General features: G+C 27.5%; 1 protein-coding gene across 3 annotated transcripts in view; it reads right to left on the bottom strand.

Annotated features, from left to right (window-relative positions):
* LOC111632232 (RNA-binding protein Nova-2-like) overlaps positions 1–27,424 on the bottom strand; it is a 104,365-nt gene that overhangs the window by 31,543 nt on the left and 45,398 nt on the right. For all 3 annotated transcript variants that reach the window (XM_023376610.1, XM_023376611.1, XM_023376609.1), the window contains one exon: positions 5,184–5,243. In XM_023376610.1, coding sequence (XP_023232378.1) covers positions 5,184–5,243 — 60 coding nt within the window. The remainder of the gene's footprint in view (positions 1–5,183; positions 5,244–27,424) is intronic.

The following is a 27,424-nucleotide window of genomic DNA, read 5'->3' on the forward strand; positions in this document are numbered from 1 at the left end:
AGCAAGCGAGCTCTTGGATCAAATCAAATTCAATGTTAGTACCAAAATGAAAAAAAAAACATTGCTTTATCATATAATTAAGTTACAAAAGCGAGACAAATAAAGCAGATTGGATTCCATGTGCGATGTACAAAAAACGGGGGCATGAAACATTTACAGTACAATTTACAATTCATTATAGAGTATAATGAGCGTGGAAAGTACAAAAAACGCAAAATATTGATTAAATTAAATGTTTATTATTATACTTTCCCTTTATAACAAAGGTCAACTATAATAATAAACATTTAATTTAATCAATATTTTACGTTTTTGTACTTTCTTTGCGTTTTATATTTATATAATATATTATATAGTTATATAATATATAAATATCAGGTTTGGCAGTTACATACGTAGGAAACGAAAAATCTGTCACGATTTATTCTATTTATAAGAAATAAGAAACAAAGTATAACAACAATAATAATTTTAAATGCATTTAATAAATTAAAATACACAATTACAACACACTCAAAACTATTTATTAAAAACCTTATTCAAAAGTATCATATCAGTTTATGTATAAACGTTTGATATAGGATTAGTGAATATAACATTCAATGCAATACACTATAGAAAAAATAGGCCTATAGTTAAATTTTTAAAAAATTTTAACATAAAACCATTTTTTTCTTACTGTATGTGTCAAACAGTTTTTTCATGTATGTACAGTAATCGAGTCTGGACACTTTTCAATAAAAGGCCATAATCTACCAGAATTTCTACTAACTTCATCCTTGATTGACGTCTCAGTCTATCAGATTTAGTAGAAAATCTACTAAACTATCTAACATGACAACATTGAATAAGCCAACCACTCTTTAAATACCATTCCTTGACAGAAACTCTTCGTATTAGCAGCCCTAAGATACCTAGTGAATCTCTATAACTACCGCCCCTACAATGGCAAATATATTTAAAACACCACACACGCGGTTAGCATGTATTCAAGTCTAGACAATTTGTTGAAATTATCAGTGGTGGAGAGGATGTAGCTATTGTAATCGTGTGAAACAAGCATAATTCTATACTCTGTTCTCAAAAGAGACATAGAAGAAACATTTTTTAGGAATAATATGTCAAATAAATTTTTTTTTTTAATTTTAAACATTTCTGGTATTTATTAATTACAAATAATGTTAATCAGAGAATAAACAGGAAAGTATTTTATATAAAATAGTAAAGTTATTTTATAAAAGGAAATATGTTTAAGTAAAGAAAAAACATTAAGTAAAATATTTATACGTAAATGTATATATTGCTTGCTGAAAATTTTAAATACTTAAAAATAGTTTTAAAGTTTACATTATGAAGGGGATTCGTTTAAATAAACTGAAAGTACGAGGTAAATTACTTGATTGTGGTCATTTAACACGATATTAACATGTATAATTTCAGATAAAATTGTTAAAATACTCCAAAAAATTGAAGAAATTAAAGATTTAGTTTATTTTTTGTATAAATTTAAAATATAATTATACAAAAAAATGGCTATACTATAAACAAAATTCTTCAAGATTGTAAAACTGAACATAACTGTTTAAAAAATTTAGTAGTACAGGTACAAACTTTTTGCTAGCAAATTAAATCATAATTTGTATCATCTTTGATTTTGTAAAAACTTTCATTTATACATTATTAAATTAAAAAATTTTTATGTGGTATCTGTTATTTGACAATATATTAACTTATATTTTGAGATCAAGACAGTCATTTCTTAAATATTTCAAAAAAATTAACAAATAATAAATTATATAAAGGAATATAAAACATTTATATTATTTTAGCTGTTGCATAATTAAGCTAACAATACAAAGAATTTATTGATTGATAATATAAATCTGCTAATTATAAATTTTGAAATTCTTTCATAATAAATTTTAATTATCTAAATGCATCTTGTGGATATATAATTTGTTATTTATATATAATTCATTTAGTTTTCATTTACATTATTTCATTATATAAAAATAATTTAATAATAATCAGTACACATTTCACATTGATTTTGGCCTTAAAAATCACTTGGTAATATATGGCATATATTTAAATATACTTTATATAGAAAGAAAAAACAATAATCCAAATAAATACTTCTGAAAATATCTATCAAAATATAAAAATTGAACTTTTTGTTAACAATTTTATATGCAAAGTATACCCAGAATTTAAATTTTATTTATATATTATATAAATTCAAAGGGAAAAAAATTATATAATCTATAAAAACGTATTCATAAGAAGAAATTTGAAAACATTTTAAATTAATATATATTTATATAATTAGAAAGGATTATTAATTTTTTAATTAGAAACATCAATAAACTTCATACAGGAGTTCTAAATCTTTCCACAGCTGGTTATATATAAGTAAACAACACAACAAAACCTTCAAAATTAAACCAGCAAATATATTTTAATATAAATATGCTATGACAAGCTCTTTTGATCCTAATTGGGATTTGCTTCAGGTAAAAAAATTCAATAAAAAATTAGAATGCTAAAAGAGTAATTTTAAAATTGCTGGAAATATTCAAACAAGTATAAAAATCGTATCTGTGTGTTACCATTAACACTAAAAATTAAAATTTAGCTAATATATTTGTTACAAATCCTAATGAAAGTAATTGATTTTTATTTCTTATTAATTTAACATTGTAGGATTGTCAGAAAAATTTATACTTGTTCAAATCATTAATCGTTCCAGCAATTTTAAAATTTAAAACTGATCTTTTAGCATTCTAATTTTTTATTGAATGTTTTGACCTGAAGCAGATCCCAATTAAGGTCTGAAGTGCTTGTCATAGCATATTTATATTAAAATATATTTGCTGGTTTAATTTTGAAGGGTTCGTTGGTGTTATTTAATAAATTTCAATTATATAATCTCTTAATATTTATAAATTTAAAGATTTAGATAGATATTTATGAATTATTTTTCATATAATCAAAACAAAACATTACATGACACTTTTTTCATATAATTAAGTTAATTACAATAAAATAAATTGCTAAACTCCCAGTAACCAAAAAATATTTAATCAGAAATGTTGGACCTCCAGTTTAAATCATCCTCAGCTGACAGAATAAACTAATTCCATTTATTCTGCCAGCTGAGAATGACCTAAATTGAAAGTTAAAACAAATTGCTAATAAGAAACGTTTTTATCAAAAGAATATTTAAAGTCGTGCTTATCATCATCATTGTAATAGTGCCAAGTTTCTTCACATTTCATGATTAAGAGTATGTTTGAATATGATAATTAAATTTTATTTCTTTCCGTGAAAAATATTTAAGAATGTATAATGCTAAAATGTAAAATATTCTGAAAGAAAATACTGGCCTGAAATAGGACTCAAATACACAATTCCTACTTACTGTACTGATGCATTGTCAGTTATATGCAGATTTTTTCCAGAATATTATAAATTTACATTAGAATTTATTTCTAATAATTAAATTTACATGCATAATGCTGATGTGTTTCATCAAAATATTGATCAACAAAAAAATTTATTTATTTCAAAAAAAATTTCTATTATTATTGTATATACAGATTAAAATTTATTTAATAATTTTCAATTTTTTCTTACTCGGTTGTCTAATTTCATTACTGGTTTATCTGTGCTACATGTGTTTTTGCATATGCATATACAGTATATATACATGTATATGTATAAAATCTGTTTTCTTCTTTGGTCTGTAAAAAAATGAAATATTGCTAAAGTTGATTTTTGATTTATTTATAAAGCCTTCATCACTGAAATTCTACTACTATAAAACAAAGTAAGAGTAACTGTAAGAAAGACATTCATCTTGTATTATATCAACAAAAAGACCATGTCCTCTTAATGTCCACTCACATTATATATAACTCTAATCTTCTTTAAAATAGATTTTATATAAATCTATTTTAAAAAAGATTAGAGTTATATATAACGTGAAAATTAGAGTTATATATAATTTTTTTGTTTTATATANAAATAAAAAAAATAATTTTTAACGATACAGTAGTCTTTGTTAGGCTTAACATCGACGAAAATTCAACGCGAAGCGACACGCAATGGAGAAAAATTTCGACATCGGATACGGTAAACTATTTTTTCGTACATAAATCAGTTATTCGAAATATCAGTTATACGAACAACCCCAGTCCCCAATTGATTTGGAAAATCAACGCTCTACTGTAATTATTTTTGTTATATATGTGTTTTGAATTGATATCAACTCCAAAGCAACATTTTATTTGACTTCTATCTTTTCATTTGGATCTCTTAATAAAACATTAAGAGAGTCCAAATTATTTGTCTACTATATTTTATCATTGCCTTTAAATTCTAGGTTCAGTTAACTTGTTTAAGGAAGTATGTAAGTAAAATCTGTTGGAAGAATAAAAATCTAATAGTTTATTAACACTTAAATGGCATACACAAAGTTGATAAGAATTGACAATCTCAATCATAATTGATGGCAACAAAATTTTACCAAATTTACATTTTTAATTCATTAAAATCAGAAGATAGTTCTGTATCAAAATGAAGAAACAAGAGAACAGAAAAACTCCAAAAACTTGAACTGCAGATAATGGAACAGCAAATTGCTATTCTTATAAAATTTTGAGGAAAATTTGAGAAAACTAATCTTTGTTATACATTCATAATGTACTATTTGATTGACTAATCCAAGTTTTTTAACTTTAAACAAAAAAGAGATCATTTAGTGCACTGATAATTTCTGGTAAATAAAAGATAACCCTCCACAAACAATAAATTAGAAAAATCATTTCTTTTCCCTAATAATGATCTTTATTTTGATTTATCTTTCACAAATTATTTGTAGTTTCACAAAATCAAACAGATACTTAAAGGTATTTTGAGAAGATAGATAACATTAAACACAAATGAAAAAAATAAAAGCAGAAAATTTAAATGATTTAAGAAATATTTCCAACTGTGTCTGTGTGTGAATATTTTAAATAATAAGTTTTTTAAAAATTTTATATATGATTTCTTAAAGTTACTTAATCCTTAAAATTTCATGAAGTTATTGATAATTCTAAAACTTAATTGTCAAACTTTATAAACTATCAAAATCAGTTTTATATCACATATATGAGTTAATTTTACGATAAGTAAATTACCTTCTCCTTCCCATTTGTCTAGACAATATGATACTTCCATATCACTGTCCACACAAGCAACTATGAAAAAAAAAATTATTATATTATAGAATGATATCAAAATACATATATAAAAAATATTCACAGATTTCATATTTATGTTTAAAATTTGAATTCAAATGGATATTGTATATTTATATGAAACAGTAATATTTTAATTATGCTATTGTATTTTAATACAAAATTTCTAAATATAGCATTGCCAAATTAAAGAAATAAAAAAATAAATTACTCTACCCTAGTATATGATTCCATCAGTATATAGTACATCATCAGAATAAAACTAATCACACCTCTCAAAAAATATTATTATTATAAAGTAAATATTAACTGGGCAGGAGCGAAGGCAGGGAGGTCAATTGGCTTCATAGCTGAGTTTTTACAAATAACGAAATGAAAGCATCAACTTCAGATAACTGGGATGTCAGCTTAACAATATGTTTCTACCGTATGTGATAGAGTAAAGCCATCTTATTTAAAAAAGCTTTTTAGTGTTTATTTTAAGTCAACTTTTGTATTTATAAATTTAAATGTAATCAAAGAAAACAGAATTTGCCCTTAAAATCAATAAAGTTTAATATAAAAACATTTCCAGCTTAATTTCATGCTTTAGATTCTGGTAGTATAAACATTAGCACATCAGCACAGTAAGCAGAAGTTGCAAGTTTGAATTGCTTCAGTTGATCTCCAGAATATTCTAAATTATATTATTTAATTCAAAATTAATGCTATTTTAAAATTAGTACAAGATTGTGGCCTAATTGCTGTAGCTGATTTGCTTTAGATTAGTAATTGTTAGCCAAATTATAGTCCAAAATTAATCCAGTGTTTAGTGATTCAAATTAGTATAAATTCAGACTTGGTTATATATGTGGAGAAAAATCAAGTTTTTAAAACAGCAATATATACTGTATAACACTTCAGTTAAATTACTTATGTGAAACGAACATTTTATTTACATTTTATTGTTTAATTTTAAGAAGAAAAAGTAAATAATTTTAAAGTCTCTCTTATTTATTTTATCAAACATTTTGCATTCTTCCTATGTGCATTTTTCAGATTACATGTATTAAGCTGAAAGGCATCTATTTATATTAAACTTTACCAGTTTTTAAGGATTTTTTTTAATTATTATTATTTATATTTATTTAAATTATGCTAACTGCAATTTTATTTTATACTACTGTTTATGTTAATCCAAAATCTAATAAAGTATTCAACTAAGTTGTTTCGTTTTGTTTTAACTTTAATACTTTTAAGAATATTTGTATTTTATGCAATCAATTTATCATTTAAAATTATAAATAAAAATATTAAACAGCTTTGAGTTTTCAATACTTTGTTTTTCACATTAGATGAGTTCCTGGGATTTAGATAATCATTGTTTACTTTACTAATTAATTGTTCATTTAACCTTTTGGTTAAATAATAAATTAACTGAATATAACCAGTACAAAAACAATTCAAATAATCTATAGGCATAGATACTTATATAAACATCTCAAAGTCCAATGATTATATTAAAGCCAAACAATTCCAAATTAAATTAAGCTGTATGCGTGCACATACTTCTTTTTAAAGTATAAATAAAATCCCTAATATAATAAACAGTACTTCAAAAGAATAAAATCACTGTTTAATTTAGGAAAATGACAGACAACATTCAGTATAATGTGAAATTTAAATGATAATATATACTAAATTATGAAAGTGAAAAATATTTTTATTATTTAATATAAATGTTTCTTCAGATATAAACTTAAAAAAACACTTCAAACAATTATTAAAAAGTGAGCTAACTTAACAGTTTTCTTGATTTAATCATTTTCAATCAATGATATAAATGTTTGTTTTTAACACTAAAAATCCCATTAGAAGCTAAATATTTTTATTTTTGGAAAAAGCTTATATTTTAATGAATGAAGTTCATTTTCAGAAATCAATATAACGAAAACGTAAAATTGAATTCTGATTTATTATATTAAGAATAAAGAACATATACTTAGTTGCCAACCCTCTTCTTTTTTGGCTGAGAATCCACCTTTGGAAGCAGTCATCAGTTTGAAATAGGAAAATTCTACTTTTAATGCATTGTCTTCACAAAACATGAATTTACAACCAATACTAAAAATCCAAGTTTCATAGTATGGCAGTTCTAGAAATTGTCCAGTCTCCAACATTAATGTTTTCTTTGAGTTCAACATTGCCATACACGTAAGAATTTAAATTTCTGATTAAATTATGAAAAATTTCTTATCGCAAAAATGTTATATACAAGATTCTCTACTCTTTGATATGAGAAAGCAAATTTGAAAGTTCTTGTAAATTAGTCACACACTAAAATCACATTTTCTTAGCTATAAACCAATGATGGAAAAGCTATATGGCACCATAGTAAGCATACTTATCTTTAAAAATCTTTATGCATACCAAAGTTTTAGACTTTGAATAATATTTAAAGAAATGAAACAAATATCTTAATTAGAATAAATGTAAAAAACTGATTAAAAAAAGATGATCATATAATAAACCAAAAGGTTTTGTTACTCATAAAATTAAAAACAGTGTGTAAAATAAATGCAAAACAATACTACTAAAAATGTAGAAACATGTAAGAATAGGTAAAATATGGGTAGTATTCCTTGTGTATTTTTATAGTGTTATTTGGAGTCTTAATCTAAAAGCTTTCCATGTCACTGAGCCATCATAATTGATGGTTCAGCTAAGGAATATTGATTTATAAATGTGCAATACCTCTATTTCTGATATGATGTCTACTCTATATCTGGAATGATCCAGATATAGAGTAGACATCATAGACCTGGTTCCAGTTGACCGAGATGGAATTAGGATTGGAAATTATATAATCTGCTAGGGCAACAGCTGAGTTAGGTTTCTGGATGTTGTCTTTGTATTCTCTTATCTTTGCATTCAGTGACCTTGTGGTGGCTCCAATGTAATATAAGTCATTCTACTATCAATAATCTGTATTCTATATACTTCTGGGAGGGGTAATAAGTCAACAGGCTCCTTTTTGTTGCAATGTATTCTGTAGATGGTAGGGGATATTTAAAGATAATTTTATGCCCTGTGGCTAATCCTATCTTTAGAAAAACCTATAGAGTACTACAGAATCTCATCTACAGAATACTTTGTAACAACAAGGATCATATTGACCTATTACACATCTCAGGAGTATAAACTATAAGATGCCAATTATGAATAGTAGAATCATCCGATTAATATAGCCTGATAAAAATCTAGCAGATTGTTTGGTATTCAAATTAAATGCTCTTTCAACTTCTACAGTGAGTTGTGTGTTAATTGGTTCAATAAAAGATAGTCTTTATTGATTATAAATAATGCCTATTTATCTATAAAATATTTGAAATTAAAGATTTAATTATTAATGACAACAGAACACATCAAAAAACCTCATTACATCCAGTGACAGAATTAAAACATTAAAGCAAAGTTACATCAAGCAAATTCGATAGGTATGGTCATGCTTGGTGGATCAGAATTTGTAAGCCTTGGAAATTTTTAAAGCTGACAAGAGGGGATCTGCACCCACTACAAAGGGGAAAGACACATATCACATGCATGACAAATGAAATATGATTTATCACTATGAATAAGTAGCTATCTAATCAACAAAACACATCCATCTGGTTACGTAACAATTTATGTCTGAATCATGCCAATGTTCTCTACATGTTCTTTTTAGAGAACATCTATAACCTGAAGCAGGGATCAGAAGGAGCCTGAAAATGTTTGTTAATGTCTTAATTCTGCCACTGGATGCAAGTGAGGTATTTTGGCATGTGTTCTGTTTTATCATGAGGTCTAGTTAGTGTGTGAGAAATGTATTATGACAACTTCTTATTTTCAAATCTTCCTCTAATATTAAAAATTCTGAAAAATGATTCTGTTTCAAATACTTACATTTTGTAACTTAATGTAGTTACCAAAAAACTAATATGGAATGCATATCATCAAGTTATAGAAGAATATCAGTTCAACCACTTGTACAGTACATATATAACCTTTTAATTACGTTCAAAAAAGTATGTAGAGGGTTAGAAATAACAATCTCCATCTCCCTAGCTTTTCTTAACCTTGTCATAGTAATTGTGCAAAGATTTCCATATTAGAAGAAATTTTTTCTTCTTTCTAAATTCAACTTTAAAAAATATTTCTAAGCTTAACTTCCTACATTACAGAAATCTTACCAACATTATCAAAATCATCCCATGCAATAACAACATTGATTCATCTTTCTCCCCTAACTAGAAACACTAAACAAAAACTTTCAATTGGTCTCTCTCTCTCTCTCTCTTTAATAAACATAGGAATTGCAAATTCATAAACCAATTGGCTAATCCCGCCAAAAGGGATGGCCCAAAAGAGAAGAAAAACAGTTGGTCAGAAAAACCTGGGGAGTTAAATGAGACAAAGTGAGATATTAACAGATGGATACATGTTGTGGTTTTATGATTTCTTTGTAATATATAGTAGAGCATCGATTATCCAACCCTTGATCAACCGGCACATCGGTTAACCGACAACGTTCTAGTCGGCAAATTCAAATGTCCGCTAGTGATGTGGCCCTACAATATTTGGCTATGTCTTGGCTACTTTAATATTATTTTTACGTGTTTTAGCTGGCAACACTGGCCATGTCCACGACCATGAAAGGGAGCCAGTATTTAAACGAGGCTTAATTTTCTAATTTTTAACAATACAATAGCAACGATTATTATTTTAAAAAATTTTTGTTAGGCTTAACATTGATGGAAATTCAACACGAAGTAGGTTAATAGCGATATACTAATATACTAATTACATGGGATATACTAATAATGTATTTTTTCATATTTTTCAGTTATCCGACCAACCTCAGTCCCCAATTGAGTTGGATAATCGATGCTCTACTGTACTGACTTTCCAAGATTATTTTATAATTGTACCTGTTGAGACTTTTCAAGACCATCCTAACTAAGGATCTGTATTGATTCATTTGATATCTCTCAATGGGGGAAAAAAAACCAGATCTAACAGAATTGTTTCTTGCATGTAAGATAAATACAATTTTTTTTTATCCAACTATCTAACAGAAAAGTAAATTATGTTATGCATTATACTTGAATGTTGTCACTTTCTATTAAACCTATGTGACAGTTTTTTTTTAATATAATAGTCTAAACAACCCTCAACAAAATAATTTTTGAGAAGGATGTTAAAAATTATTTTGTTGAGGGTTGTGTAGGCTATTTGCTTGAGCCTGACTCAATTTAAAAATACAAGCAAAACCTCCACAAATTATATATTAAAATCAGAAGCTAATGGAAGACTTACATTGAGTTTTGTATTTTCTATTTTCCAGAAATATTTTTTGTAAATGACTGGATTACTTCATTTTCGGAATATATTTCCATATGCTGGTTTTTAGGGATATATTGTAGTCTTGAATAAACAAAGTTTATTCAAGACTTGTCCCCAATCATTATATTATTAAAGAACTTTTGCTAGCTTAGAACTATTACAATAGATACTGATATAAATTTGTACATTGTTTTTTTCAATTATTGTATCAACTTCCTATTAGAAATAATTTGCAATAATCACACAAATTAATCACCATATGCTTTTGATATAAATTATTTTAATTACAAAAAGTAAAAAGATTCACAGCATAGAATCAATAATACAAAAACAGGCAAAAAGTTTTAAAGAAAGAATTACTTTAAGGCTATTTAAGGCTTCTTCAATCTTACATAGTCTTAAAATAAACCTTAGAAGCAGCAGCTTTCAATAAAAAATACAAAAGTGCTTACTTCTAAACTTCTTAGTCTATTTTATATAGTCAATAAAATAAAACTCTGGATCTTATTTTAATTTGGACTTTTTAGATGGGTAAATATGCCTGTATATTTCTAGTTATTCTGTAATCAAACAACTCTTAAGATTAAATACTTTATTTTTAAAAAACTTAGTTGGTTAAAAGAATCAAGATTTAACAAACTACTTTCAAGAAAAATCCTTCCATCTTTGTAGCTATTCATACATTTTGAAAATCTACTTTTTAATTTTAAAACATCTTAGCTTCAAAAAATAAACCAATTCAAAGTAATGCTTTCAAATGTTTATTCTCTATTATTTTGAACAATTAATTTATCTACTAGCAATATATTTAATAAACTAACATTTCTGATTACTTTTAATAATCATCAAGTAATGCATATTCTTCTACTCATTTATATAAAAATCATTGTATAGATTTAAACAATTTTTAAAAAATTTTTAAGTTCAAACATGAATTCAAACCATTTAAATACAAGGTGAACAAGTCACTTATTAAACAAAGTAACTTGAATTTAAATTTAAATGATATGAATTCATGTTTGAGCTTAAAAATTTTAGAAACTATATTGAAATTATTAGTTAGATTTAAATGAACAGAAGAATGTACAACATGATGAGAATCACTAAAAATGATCAAAAATATTAGTTTGTTAAATAAACATATTGCTAGGAAATTGGTTTAATTCACATTATTATTTTAAACAACCAGTTTAGAATTAGTAAGATTAGTTCAAAATCAAAAAATTCCAAAAGTTCAAACTGCTGTGTTTTGATTCTAATGCATACCTTTTTTGAAAAAGTTGACTTAATACAGCATTGTGTTATTTGCTTCTCAATCCATTCAGCAATTTGCACATATTATGTCATCAGTATAGACATGATACATGTTCCTCTCACTACTCAGTTTTAAATTTGGTTTTAGAATAGTTTTGGTGATTTTTTTGAACTACAGCATACCTAGTGAATGACATCCAGCAGATTGATCTCCTATTAAGCTAACAAAGAGTGGGCCAGACGTTCAGGTCTCCAATTCGAATGAAAGCTCTAAACATAAACAGCTCATTGTCCAAAAAATAAGGCCCACTCACTTCTCAATCATTTCCAAAAAACTGGTATCTGAAAATTGAGTCTTTAGCTAGTCTTTAGAAATTTTACTTTTTCTTGTAATGGTGATAGCTGAGTGGATAAGACACTAGGCATTGGAACTACACAATGTAAGTCAGAACCTTTGCAATATTGTTAAATAAAATTTTTATTTCTTCATATTTATTTTCAGATATTTTTGCTTGTGTTGACAGTTCTTACCTACATTGTGTAGCTGCAATACCTAGTGTCTTATCCACTCAGTTATCATCATTACAAGTAGTAGTAACACTTCTAAAGACTTTAGCTAAAGACTCAATTTTCAGAGACCAATCGGAGATATGAACATCTGGTCCTCTCCTTGTAAGTTTAAACATAGTCATCTGCTATGAAGAACATGTACATAGATATTTCAGGGTTATACTACATAGCTGGAAAATTTCATGATGGTATATACGAATGTGAAACTTTTCTGCTAAAATGTTGATTGTAAGGTAAATTTAACTGCTCTGTGTTAGTTGGTAGATCCTCTGTAATGGAATCATAAATGAATATATTTGGAAATAAGATTGTAAAGTACTGTAAACATGACAATAAAACATTTTACAAACATGCATTTATTACTGTTGAATACATTACGTTCTTATATTAATGAACATGCAGCTACAGGATGTACATTAGATTCAATGATGTATTAGAATCAAAAAACATACTAAGTTCAAAAGCCTGGACTTTGAATTGTTTTTCCAGAAAAACAAAACTTGTTTGGGAATTAAAATCTGGACTTTTCAAATCAATTAGACAACTCTGAGGATGAAAGGATTATTTCCTAAAAGTACTTAGTTTGTGGAATCTTTGGCTCCTATAACCGAACTTATTAAAAAATGTAATATATTTATTTTTTAATTTTANTGTGGAGGATGGATAGGGTAGTTATTGTAGCTGTTGTTCTCTCCTGTACAGGTGTGATACCACACACACTACACAAAAGCCTGGGAACATTACAATTGAGTAGAAATACATACGTAACACTACAGAAGGTCACTATATTGAATACATGCCACATTGTTAGGAAATTCCTGAATACAGACACTGATACACTTATTTAATTTTAGTTTTGTTTTGGTTGCTATGCCTTGACTCTGGTCTGGCATAGTACACAGCCACTGGTGTGAACCGAGTAAAACCCACTAAACCCAACATAATAATAAAGTAGAGCATCGTTTATCCGAATCAATTGGGGACTGGGGTTGTTCAGATAACATATTTTTCGAATAACCGATTATGTATGAAAAATATATTAACCTATCCCATGTGGAAATTTTTCTCCGTTGCGTGTCGCTTCGCATTGAATTTTCATCGATATTAAGCCTAACGAAAACTTTTTAAAATAATAATCGTGGCTATCGTATCATTAAAAATTATTTTTTTATTTTGTACAAACAATAAATATATTGAAAAATATAAAAACCAAAAAAATATACTTAGAACTTGATCTAGTATCAAAAATGTTCGATTTAGTACGACACAGTCCTCAGAAAAACATCACACAAAAGTGCCAGTACTGCCAGCTAAAACACACACACCAACCAAAAAAAAANTATAGCAAATGCCTTGTCCATCTTATTCTGTTTAATTATTGCAAAATTGTGTACTGTACAGTAAGTATGCTCTGCAAGATTAAACAATTAGCAATTATTTATATATATAGTGGAACCATGCTTAACGAGCAAAACAAATTGTAAAAAATTGACCTCGCTTAATGAGCAATGTTTTGCATAATGAGTGACAAAGAGAAGAAATCCTGGATTGTGTGCACGCTCCATCAGTCGGTGTTTAGCACTCATTCCGCTATCATCTTAGTGTCTCTTGTGATCACACATTTTTTTCAAACTTGTATTCACACATATTATGTATAAACATCGACAATCATAGTCTGTTATATAATAAACACACCATATTGTACTAAATTTAATGACCAATTCCAAATTAAATTTTAAAAATGTCTAAATTAAAAATTAACTATTTATAATTATTAAAGTTAATATGAGGTGGGAGCATAATTGCCTACCTCTAGTCAAATTAATTAATTTCAAATATTTAATTATAGCCTTTACATAGCCCAAGAATTTGGCATATTGTTTAGCATGTTTATCAGACACATTATCTGTGATTTTTTTGTTTTCTACAAATTGAATTCACATTCCAAATTGGTACATTCTGTGCTAGAAGAAATGATGATAATTCATGCTTCTTAACAATGTATATTGTGTAATTTTTCTTTGAATAAATGTTATACATAAAATATTTGAGTATTTTTTCAGCATGGAATGCATTATTGTATTTTACATTAATTTCTATGGGAAAACTGTTTCACTTAATGAATGTTTCGTATTATGGGTAAGATGCTGGAATGAATTATGCTCATTAGTGAGGTTCCACTGTGTAAGATTTAGCAACATCTCTGTAATGTAATATTTTGTTAACAATTATAAAAATTTCTAATCTCTGGCAAATATGTCAAACTTCAAAATTATAGAAAGTTACTCATTAGGCATGACTATATCTGTTTTTTATTTATTTATTCAAGCATTTTGATGAAACAGCAGATAATGTTTTTGTTTTCAAAATGTTGAACAAGATAAACATATTTTGAAAGAAAAATTGACAATTAGAAGCCAAAAATTATAATAAAATGAAACTTGCTTCCTTAATTTCTAAAAGTCATTAACAAATGTTTCTAACAATGGAAGGATTGCTTCAGTTCAGTAAGTGTACAAAATCAGATACAACCTATCTTGAAGAGGAATGACTTCTGTTCCCTCATTCTGATAAGTTAAAAAATTTTTTTAATAACTTAAAATATATGAAATTGAAAACAAATTTATCAATCTTGATATTTCTTAATCAGACTTCATATTAACCAATATAGTCTAAAAATTACAAAACACAAAGTAATAAATATATAGTTAAAACATTCACTACTTCAAAAACTGGTTGTATAGAATAAAAATATACATGCACCCAAAACCAGACTGCAAATTGAGTGTTGATGTAGTTAAAATATTTTTGTAGTATTAAAATCAATGTGATAGCAAACAAAATGAATATGTTTAGTTTTCATCTGGAATAATTTCTGTTGATTACATCTATTTGACATTAAATATTTCATAAGAGTTTTTGGACACTATAATTTACATAATATGAAGTAAAATTAGGTTTGATCAATAATAATACAGTAGAGCGTTGATTTTCCGAAAGTCAATCATCCGAAACGTCAATCATCTGAAAGAATTCCAGTTGGCAAATTTAAATTTTCGCCAGTGCTGAGGCGCTTCAATCTTTGGCTATGTCTTGGGCTACTCAAATATTTTACATTTTTGATACTAAATTAACATCTGAAGTATAATTTTTTATTGTTTTTATATTTTTCAATATATTTATTTTGTTTGTACAAAATAAANTACTATGACATGTATATATCATTAGCACATTAAGAAACAAAATGCAACACACATTCTGAAAGTTTAGACAGTCTATTAATGTATAACAATGTTGTTATTTTTATTTAAGCAATATTTATGGTTTTTTACAGTAATTATGTATAATAACTGTACTCTTAGCTTTAACATTAAAGAAAATGGTGATAAATGTGTTAAACTAAGAGTATCGTTATTATACATAATTAAAAAAAATTTCCTAAAAACATTATCAAACATTAAGATTGTCTAAATTTTTATATGCTTTCATGCTAGCTAGAAGAAACAGAGGACATAAATGATATAAAAGCTACTGCAATCAAAATTAGATATAGTTATTAATATAATAGCCATCGTGTGTGTGTGTGTACGCGCGTGTGTATATATATATATAAATTCCTTATAACTCTTGCAACTTTTGTCCAATCCAGATGAAAAGTTGGTTATATTCATTTTATGTTCTGATGAAAAGTATAGGCTACTTATTTTGCAAAAATATTACTATAGAATAAATGTTTTATCAATTTTGGATCAGTGATTGCACTTACGTTGCAGTGATGTCAGTGACCTCTTTTAGTTCATGCTTGACGAGGGAATTTCCCTTAAGTTACATTTTTAAATATTTTGGCAAATGATATACTCTAAAGATACTTCATTAACTTAAAAATTTAAACTTTAAAGAAGATAGCCTCATTGTGTCAATTCTATAATAAATTTTTTTTAAATCTTTCCATAGCAACCACATGACGTTCTACTATCCAACTGAAAGTAACGATCTGATGAGCCCATTATTTAGAAAGTGTTATCACTCATCTAACATACATACAATTTATCTTTGTTTTATCAATTAAGAAATGGTTTTATCAAGAGCTGCAGAAACATGATCACAATGCCAATCATCAGAACAATATTAAGGTGTCTATTACTAAAGGAAGACAGCAAGGAAATCTTTTAAGACAATAGAGCATTTACTCAGAATGCAGTGTATAAAATAATTTTATAAAGAAAAGATATTATTATTATTATTTTAATATAAAGGCCTAAATCTGTATGTGTAAGTGAATTCTCTATAACTCCTACTTTTTTTTTTGTCTACTCCAGGTGAAATTTTGTTTTGTAGCTCTTTATGTTACAACAGATACTATAAACTACTTAATTTGCAGAAATCTTGAATTTCTTGAAATCTTTACTCTTCTTAATTCTTCAATCTCTACTTTCTCATAACGTATTCAATCATGCTTGACGGGAATTTCTAGTTGTAAGATAATGTGTAATACATCAAAAACTTGTAGATAAATTAACAAATAAGCAGAAACTGTAACAAATGAAAATATTGTATATTTAACAAAAAACAGTAGAAAATACACACACACACTATTTATAAGCATATCTCGTTCCCAAAAACCTTGTGTGAATCAAAATCTCCTAAGTGGAATGTTGAATATATTTTCCATTACTTATGGTCTGTTATTGCCAATGCACACAAGTGATATTTGATGCAAAGACAAGGCATCAATATGACACAGGATGCTGAATCCACCACACCTAGCTGATACACATAAGTGACAACTCTAGTTGCATCTTGATTGCAGTATAAGATGATTGACAAATGGTAAGAAAAATTCTCATTTAGTATAGATGTACATTTTAGGAAGAAAGAGAATTATTACTATTATTCTCTTTTTTCCTGTCTTCCCAGTGAACCCTTCACACATTGAAATCTATCCAATAGTGGCAGATACAAGAGAAGGCTACAGGAGCTTAAGACTTCTCCATTGACAAAAAATTTAAAAAATGTATTTGTATGAACTTCCAAACATTTTTTAAAAACATTCATGATGGCAAATATTGTTTATAGGACTATCCACAATATAAACCACTGTGCACATGTTAATAAAAAGTATTTTTAAGTTTTGAGTTAGCCTCCCTTTGAGTACCTCAAGATCCAAGACTGCCATGCAGATTGATTTTCATTTTGTCCTAGTACTCTTTCACTGACAGATTCCATATTTCAGGATACTCTTTTCACTTCATCAATGAAAAGTTCAATATTACTGTCATAAGCCATGATTATAACCAATAGTAATGAAGATGCTTGTATGCATATCTCAACTAGTTGGTAAGTACTGGCTCAATGAGTGATGTATACCCTGCTAGTACCTTGTGTAGATTGTCTGGATGCAGGGTGAATACAATGTCATTGCTGCAGCAACTTGTTACATATGCATTGCTTCATTTACTTCCATGTACTTATAGATGCTGTTGGTATTAGTATATTATGTCTTGCCATGTGAAAAATCTGATACTTACAGTAGATTGTCTCCACATAAGAATTTTTATTTTTTCATTTTTTTAAATAGAAAGTAAAAATTATTGTACTGATGTAAAATTTTGAGTATTGGTGGAAAAATATGCATGCCGACTCACTCACCATTCAATGATATGTTAAGCACAGATAGCTAGCTAATTTTCAATTTCAAATATTTTTGACTTTTTTGTGCCTCATGTTGAAATATCACTCTGTGCACAAGCACTTTGATTCTGCATGTGACATTTGAAGAATTCTAACAAGTTTGATTTGTAAAGTGCATTAAAAATTTTGGAACAAACCACATAATGTGCCAAAAAAATTTTAGAATAGGTTTGTGACGGAATTCAAGATTTTAATCAGTTTAATTTAAGGATTTAAAGTAGTCTAAATTTAGGGTTGATTACTCATGTTTATTTTAACTGATAATTAGAATCAATGTAGTTGTAGTAGTAGCAGTAGTAGTTTCATACTTCAAATTTAATTCATTCCAGGAGGTTGTTCAAACTCTGAACTGTTTGAAGTCTGAAGCATTTTTTCCCATTAGATATAATGGAAAGTCAATTAATCCATTCCCAGATCCTAAGCAACATTCATCATTTCAATAAACTTAAAACAGCAAAAACACATCATTTAAGGTAAAAACACAATTAAATATCCTAATAATAAAACAGAAAACAATAATAAAAATACATAAATACTGTGTAATAAAATAAAAATTTCATTTACTGGTCATACATTATCATCTTCAGCATCATAAACATGGCTGTTAGATCTGCCACACATGTACCTCTTATGCTTCATGTTAAGTTCCCTTCTCATCTCAGATTATTGATATTACAATCTTCCTCTTAGACTTTGTTGCTTCCACATACTTCTTGGATGCATGGTTAATATTGGATTGAAAAGAAAGTTTTTGCTTATTTTTAATAGCTGTTACATAACAGTTGTAATTAAATCATACATTTAACACATTATTGCTAATGTGAGATTGTACTCTTTGTATTTAAAAGTTATATTTTAAACTTTTTACTTCATATTTTTTTTTTAATATGATCAAGTTAAAATGTCTTCAGATAAAAAGCACATCAAGCATTTTATGCTTTATGGGTTTCGGAAAAAATGTAACACTGTACAAACAGTAAAAAGAAACTCTTAATATGTATGAGGATACAATTCAACCGAGACTGCATATTACTCAATAAATGAAACTTACTCTAACACCCTGTAAACGTGCAACTAAATTTATTAACTTCTAACATGTTAAATGACTTTTATCAAGAAAAAACTTTAAAACTCAAACACTTACTACATTTGCATAAACGAATAGGCTTTTCAAACGTTTTTGAACGATATTCTATTCAAAATTAGGTGCGTCATCTTTCCTGATTTTATTTTATTTTTATGTTTTTATTTTATCTTCATGTTTTAATACTAGCTATTGATAAAGATGGCGCACTTAATTTTCAATAGAATATTGTTCAAAAATGTTCGAAAAGCCTATTTCTTTATGCAAATGTACAAATGGTAATGAAAATTGTTCGAATTTTAAAGTTTTTTCTTGATAAAGGTCATTTAACATGACCAAAAACGTTAGAAGTTAATAAATTTGGCTGCACATTTACAAGGTGTTAGAGTAAGTTTTGTATGAAGATACTTCTAAACTTTGAATATATCAAATGGAGTATAAAAGTTCTGTTTGGGAAATTTTGAACTAAACGATACAAAACATACAGGATGCCCAAAGCTGTTGATAAAGAGAAAGTGCAGAAAGAAATGTTAAAAAGTAATGAACAACACAATGTATATAATTATATATTGTGTTATAATTACAGTAGAGCATCGATTATCCGACCCCCGATTAACCATCATCTCTGTTAACCGACCATGTTCTAGTCGACAAATTCAAATGTCCGATAGTGATGTGGTGCTACAATATTTGGCTATGTCTTGGCTACTTTAATATTATTTTTACATGTTTTAGCTGGCAACACTCATTCGACTATGAAAGGGAGCCAGTATTTAAATGAGGCTTAATTTTCTAATTTTTAACGATGCAATAGCGACAATTATTATTTAAAAAAAAAATTTGATAGGCTTAACATGGAGGAAAATTCAACGCAAAGTAGGTTAATAGCAATATACTAATATACTAATTACATGGGATATAATAATATACTACACTAATAATGGATTTTTTTTCATACTTTTCAGTTATCCGACCAACCCCAGTCCCCAATTGAGTCGGATAATCGATGCTCTACTGTATGTATATATACACATACACACACAATACAAAGCAAAAAAGTGCAATGAGAACATAAGAGCATAATGCAAGAACAAGAGATAACTTTGGCAAACAACAAACGGATTTTATGCTTTAAGCACATTTTTTCATTGCATGAAGTTCAAATTTTGAAACATCATTTGAACTCCAAAACGAATTTTTGTGGAATTTAGCATTCAAACTCTGAAGCATTTGAAGTATGAGGTACCACTGTAATTTGATGTAGGATTGGGACTTTATGGCTAGAATATGGAGAAGTGACAAATTAACCTTAACACCAAGACAATTTCTTATAGCTCAATTAGGAGAGAAATTCAGTAAACAGTAAGCCAAAATGCAACTATGTTGTGTTACCTAGCTTTTCCAGAAATAGTGTTATTTGAACTTGTGAACCATATGTCAACATTTTTTCAGCAACACTGTGTGTGAATTGTGAATAAACGTATAATTTGAATAAAACTTGTATAATGTTCTTTGAAAAGCATAATGAATGTGACCAAAAGAATATCATTAAATTTAACTTGGTCAAAATTTTAATCATGTTCTGATGTAACTCTGTTACCCTATTAAAGTTCTCCAAATAATATTACAGTACTACCAAACAGCCATTTACTATTAATCAATTAGAAACTTCAGACTAGGAAGCGTTAAAGAAAATTAAAGGAATATTTTAATCTTGCAAGCGCTTTCAACATAAATATGTATGTCATCCTCAAGCAATTCAAAATCAAAAAGAGAATTGTGTTATGTTATGTATGTTGAGGTGCATGCGCACCAATTTTACACGTTTACAAAAAAGGCTTTTTAATTTCAATGATATAAATTCAATGAATTAATAGCAATTCCAATTGGGGTTTATTTATTTTAAGATGCATGCACACCAATTTTAGATGTTTTTAATTCTAAAATTTAAATCTTATTTACTTTAATAGTTATGTTCCAAAAACTGCTAATATCGTTTTAATGCTTAAATTTAAATGTTCTCTTCGAATTCTCTTTTCGATTTTGAATTTCCTGAGGATGACATACATATTTACGTCGGAAGTGCTTGCAAGATTAAAATATTCCTTTAATTCTCTTTAACGCCTCCTAGTCTGAAGTTTCTAATTGAATTAACACAATGGTTGGCATGACATCCAATCCAAGTATTTAATATACGAGGTCTGTTCAAAAAGTATCGGACCTTTGGTTGGCAAAAATAAATTTATTGACTTTGAGGTACAAAACCCTAATCCCCTTCAAAGTTGTCTCCATGGTAATGTATACACTTCTCCCAGTGTTCCTGCCATTGCTGGAAACACTGCTGGAACGCATCTTTTGGAATGGCCATCAGCTGTTCCGTCGCATTCTGCACGATGTCTTCTCTCGACTAAATTCAGGTTCCTTTTAGCGGCATTTTCAGCTTGGGAAATAGCCAAAGGTCCCACGGAGCCATGTGGGGAGAGTACGGAGCATGACGAACCACAGGAGTATTGTGTTTGGCGACGAAAGCCCAAAACAGATGCACAGAATGGGCGGATGCGTTATCACGATGGAGCTGCCAAGTTTTGATCGACCACAGATCCGGTCATTTGCGTCTCACTGTATCGGAAAGATGACGAAGGACCTCCTGGTAGTACTCCTTTGCAATGGTTTGGCCTCGTGGTGCGTACTCATGACACACCACCCCACGAGAGTCGAAAAAACTGTCAACATGACCTTTGATATTGCTGCGGACCTGCCGCGCTTTTTTTGGCCTCGAGGATCGTCCCCGAAAGCCTGCTGAATCTTGCGAATGGTTTACACTCGGGTATCGCCAAGGTTTTTGGCAAAATTTGATGTAATATCGCTGCTCACGTTGTTCAGTCATTTTCCAGCTTAGTGGAATCCGACGAGAGCGCACTACATGACCTCACTCATAGGCCGATTGCCAACGACTGACGCTTCCTGCAGGCGGGAAAAAATTCAGGGCTGTGCATGACTGTCCCCTCCACAACTCCACCGAAGGAGGCCTCTCGCGCATCATTGGTTTACGCGAAAAAAAAAAGGTCCGATACTTTTTGAACAGACTTTGTACTTATTAATCAATAATCTTAAATGAAATAAAATGAAAATATTGATTAGGTTATTCATCAATACCAACAAAATAAATATGAAATGATCCTTTGTTTGATTATAGTATTTCAATAAATTTTTCATCATAAAATAGATGTTTAATTTTTTTAAAAATTCACTTTTTAGAAATTTTTACTCTAATTCTACTCATATTCATTATTGTGAATATGTAATAATAGAAATCAATATTGTTGTTATAGTTTTTTTATAGACAAATTTACTTGAATTATTTAATTTTTTCTTAAGAAATTGAATATGATCTTAACTTTACATTGAGATAAAAGATCATTCAGAATAATTACAAAATATAACTATGATATATTTTCTGACTTTTGCAAAACTGTTCTGTTACTGACCTTTGATAATAAAATAATTAAATCGAATATTTCCAGAATTATTATAAATATTTTAATAAAACATTTTAGAATTATATGAGATTCAAAATATATCTTGTTTAAGAATTCATTTAGGAGACTTCTGCAAGCAAAAAATGGAGCATGTTTGAAACTACTCAACTACACTATACACCCAGAAAAAATTTACTGTATTTTATGGCATATAAGATGAAACTTATACATATATAAAATGCAAGGCATTTTATAGGTGAAAGTTAACTTTTTTTAGTCTAATGAATTTCCCAATAGGCTACAGGTAATCTTTAGAGTTGGGATTGGGTTAACTAAACAACATTTTTATTCAAAACATATTTGTGTTTAATATTTTAATGATAAATTAATTTTATATGATTTCTTTAAAACTCTTTTTTCCCTGATAAATAAATGTACTTCTAAATTTTATTTTTTTTTGTCAGAATACAGTAAAAAGAAATTTTGGCTAAGAATCAAAATTCTGGATAGCTTAAATACACTAAATACTTTTTTGTAAATATTCTGTGCTGAAAGGGTACAGTCTATGCCATAAAATACAATAGTTTGTGGGATGACTAAAATATTTGAATTAAAAATGTCAATTAGCATAATAAAATGCTTAATGCTGCAATTTAAAATATAATAATTTAAAAAGCTTTTTCAGAGAAATCACTTGGAGTAGCAAGCCTTGAGTGGTTTATGTACATTATGATCAGAAGATTATGACTAGTAATTTCTTTTGCATTTTACCTAAAAATAATTTACACAAAGAAACAAGTGCTAGGAAAATAAATTTATTAAGGAATGCTTAGTAAATAACAATAAGACATTGATGAAATGTTTATAACAGTAATTAAAAAAAATTAATTTATTATGGCCTAAGGATAATGTAAATCATACTTATTTGATATTAATATACATCAAAAATAAATACTAAGTTCATATAATCTGGAAACATTTTTATTAATTCAACCTTTTTACATTAATATAGATATTTAAATTCAACAAAGCATTTTATTAATTTTTAGAAATCAAATTAGATCAATTAATATTATGTTTGTAATTGTTATAGTAATAAACTAAGAAAAAACAGCGTAAGGATAACTATTTAAAATATTTAACTTAAAAAAATAAATAAAATAAATAAGTGGAAATATTTTTTTTCAAATGCTAGATAAAGGAATCCCAGTTTTTATGTTGATAAATCAAAACAAAATAAGTAATGCAAATAAAAATACAACTATCCTAACAAAAAAAAAAAAAACATTCTATAAAGTAAAATAGTGGTGCCTCATACTTTGAATTAATTCATTCCAGGATGTTTAAACTTCAAATTATTCGAAATCTGAATTAATTTTTTCAATTACAAATAATGGAAAATAAATTACTTCATTCCCAGACTTTAAGTTTATCAAATGGATATTGTTTTAAGTCTTTTGTCATTTGATAAACTTAAACAGAAAATACACAATTTAAGGTAAAAATAACACAATTAGATACCCTGATAATAAATGAAAAATGAAAGCGATAAAATTTATAAATATTGTATAATAAAATAAAAATTGCATTTACTAGTTGCAAACCAACTTTGGAATCTAAATATGGCTGCCAGATCTGGTATATGCACACTGCTTTCATTCTTTGTGATAAGTTCCTTTTTCATCTTAATCATCAATACTTCAACCTTTCTTTTAGAATCTGTTGCTTCCACACATTTCTTGGATGTTGTGGTTATATTGAGGTTACAGGTTATATTGAGTTGAACAGAAAGATTTTACACATTTTTAACAGTTGTCCTTAATTAATTAATGTAGATGTGTGATAATTATAATAGTTGTGAAATTTAACATATTATTGCTAATGTGAGATTGTATTCTTTGTATTTAAAAGCTTATTTTAAATTTTTATACTTCTCATTTTGTTTGAATAAAATGACGTTGAAATGTCTTTAGATAAAAAGAAGCATAAAAAGCATATCAAGCATATTATGCTTTCATGAATTTCAGAAAGGATATATGGTAATGCCATACAAACAGTAAAAAAAAAATTCATAATGTATATGAGGAAGATGCTCCTTAACTATAAATTGCATTTGACATTTTTGAAAAGTTCCATTCACGAAATTTTGAACTAACTGATACAAAATGAACGGAGCTCCCAAAAGCCATCAACAAAGAAAAATTACAGGAAGAAATTGTTAAATGAATAATACACAATACATATAACCAAACATCAAAAATAAAGAGAAAAAAGCACTGAAAATATAAAGTGTAATGTAAGAACAAGAGATGACAACAGATAGTGTTTATTCTTTGAGTGCATTTTTCACTGCATACAATTCAAACTTTGAGGCATCATTTGAACTCCAAAGCAAATTTTTGTCAAATTTGGTATTTGAACTTAGAAGAATTTGAAGTATGAGGTACTTAAAAAAGTGAAATAATTTTATTACATGTTAAAATTTATATAATTGATAATATATAACAAAATACTCTGGTCAAATTCAGATGAAGAGAATCTTTCAGACCAGTGCTCTACGTGTATATATAGTATATCGTTTATACTATATACTATATACAATATACTATATATACGCATAGAGCACTGGTCACAGGTTCCAGATAGTGTAACGTTAATTTCACCCCAGTGCTGAAAGTAGAACAGTTCCTATATTTTGAATCTTTCAGAATTATTTGTAACAAAAATTTTCATTTAAATTTTATAATTTGTGTTTGGAAAAAATAATTTAGAAAAAAAATGTTCTAATTTATATTAAATTAAGAGTTCACAAAAATAAATAAAAATTCAACAATAGATAGTTTTATATAATACAAATAATTTTGAATGTTTTATATTATGAAGGTAGTGTAAACTAACTAGATATTTGAAATTGGTAATTAGCTACATCTTTTAATCTTACACAACAAAATATCTTTTAATAAAAAGTAATGGATAAACTTCAAAATAAAATTGTGGCAATAATTCTAAAATAATGTATTATAAATATAACAACAATGAATATTTTAAAATTTGTTCTATCTGTTGTATTTTAATAACTAACTATAAAAATTAATATTAAATTTATGATAAAAATATACTTCTTTATTAATAAACATTAATACTTTAATCAGATGTTTATCAGCAAAAAAATATATTTTATTAATCATCAAAGACAGATAGGATGTTTAAAAAAAAAAAAGCAATCATCATTTATATGATAGAAGTACACTCGTACACTGAGTAAGAGAATCTTACAAGGAGTTGGCTTTCTGATTTGAATGAAACTTGGTGAGCACTTAGCCCAAACACAAACAGATCCTTGTCCAAAAATAGGACCTGCTTCAAAAGTGTTTTCAAAAAAATGGGTCTCTACAAATTGAGTGTATAGTTTATAAGTCTTTTGAAGATTCATTTCTTGTAATTGAGATAGCTGAGTGGATAAGATGCTAGGCATAGGAACTGTACATTGTAGGTTTGAGCCTTCGCACTTAGTTTTCTTTTTTTTTTTTAACGTGTAACAAATTCATTTTATTATTTTACCATACCATTAGAATTATTATTACTTTTGTTATTTCTCACATTTAAAGTTTATAACACATTAAATAAAATTTTTATTTCTCCATATTTATTTTCAGATAGTTTTGCTCCTAATTACACAATATGTCAACACAAATAAATAAGCTTCAGATGTTACTGCAGATGAACAACAAAGACAAGTCTGATATGAAGGGTAGCATAGTTGCAATATTTTTAATTGTTAATGTTATAGACCAGACATGGGCAAATGCAGCTCTTTTTGAGTTACATGTGGCTCTAGCTGAAAGTGTTAATTTCTGCTTTTTATTATTATTTTTACAATTTTATTTCCACAATTTTGTGAAAATATGTTTATTAAAAAATTCAATATTTGTTTTATATTATATTTATATTATATAATAAAATCGCAGTACAGAACTGCGGCTCCCATGCATTTTGCAAAACCTTCATTTCGGCTCCCACTGAACTCTTGCTTGCCCAGCCGTCATGGTATTTCACAAATTATTTTTGTACTGCATATACAAAATTTTCAATCACAATCTAATTATTGCTATGTATTGGGTTTGATGGGAATGTTTATTTTCACAATCCAAATATTCTTTATTCAAGACATGAGTATCTTTAAAAGCTTATGTTTAAAACAACTTAAAAATTAACCTATGTAAAATTGTTGTAATGTGTTTTTCACTCTTACAAAACCCCAAGCTCTGAATTTATCATAAATAACTTGATCATTATCTACTAGTAGCCCGGGACGCCCCCTAGTGGGCGTTCCAGCAGCATTACAAATTTCTGAGGCATGTTTAATGCACTTAATATATGAAAGTTGTGTGCGCTTAATGTTTAAAAGTTTGTGATGCGCTTAATGTTTAAATGTATACAATTCTTCATCTTAGAAACTAAACTTAAAATATCAATACACAAACAGCCAACAGTATTTGTACATGAGAAAGTGAATCTATTCTTTACTCAAAATTGTTCAAATAAATAGAATTAATATGATTAAAAAATCAAGTATAAATATATACAAATGTTCATGTTAAAAAGTAATGTTAACAGATCAATACACAGCAAATAGTATTTCTGTATTACAGACTGAAGATATTCTTTAGCTGTGTTCTGTATTCCATCATTTATCCCATCATAAAACTTCTGTATACACAACATTGTTGGTAAAAAAA

This window comes from Centruroides sculpturatus, unplaced genomic scaffold, assembly GCF_000671375.1.
Source record: "Centruroides sculpturatus isolate CEXI.00-Female unplaced genomic scaffold, Cexi_2.0 scaffold619, whole genome shotgun sequence".
Lineage (NCBI taxonomy): Eukaryota > Metazoa > Arthropoda > Arachnida > Scorpiones > Buthidae > Centruroides > Centruroides sculpturatus.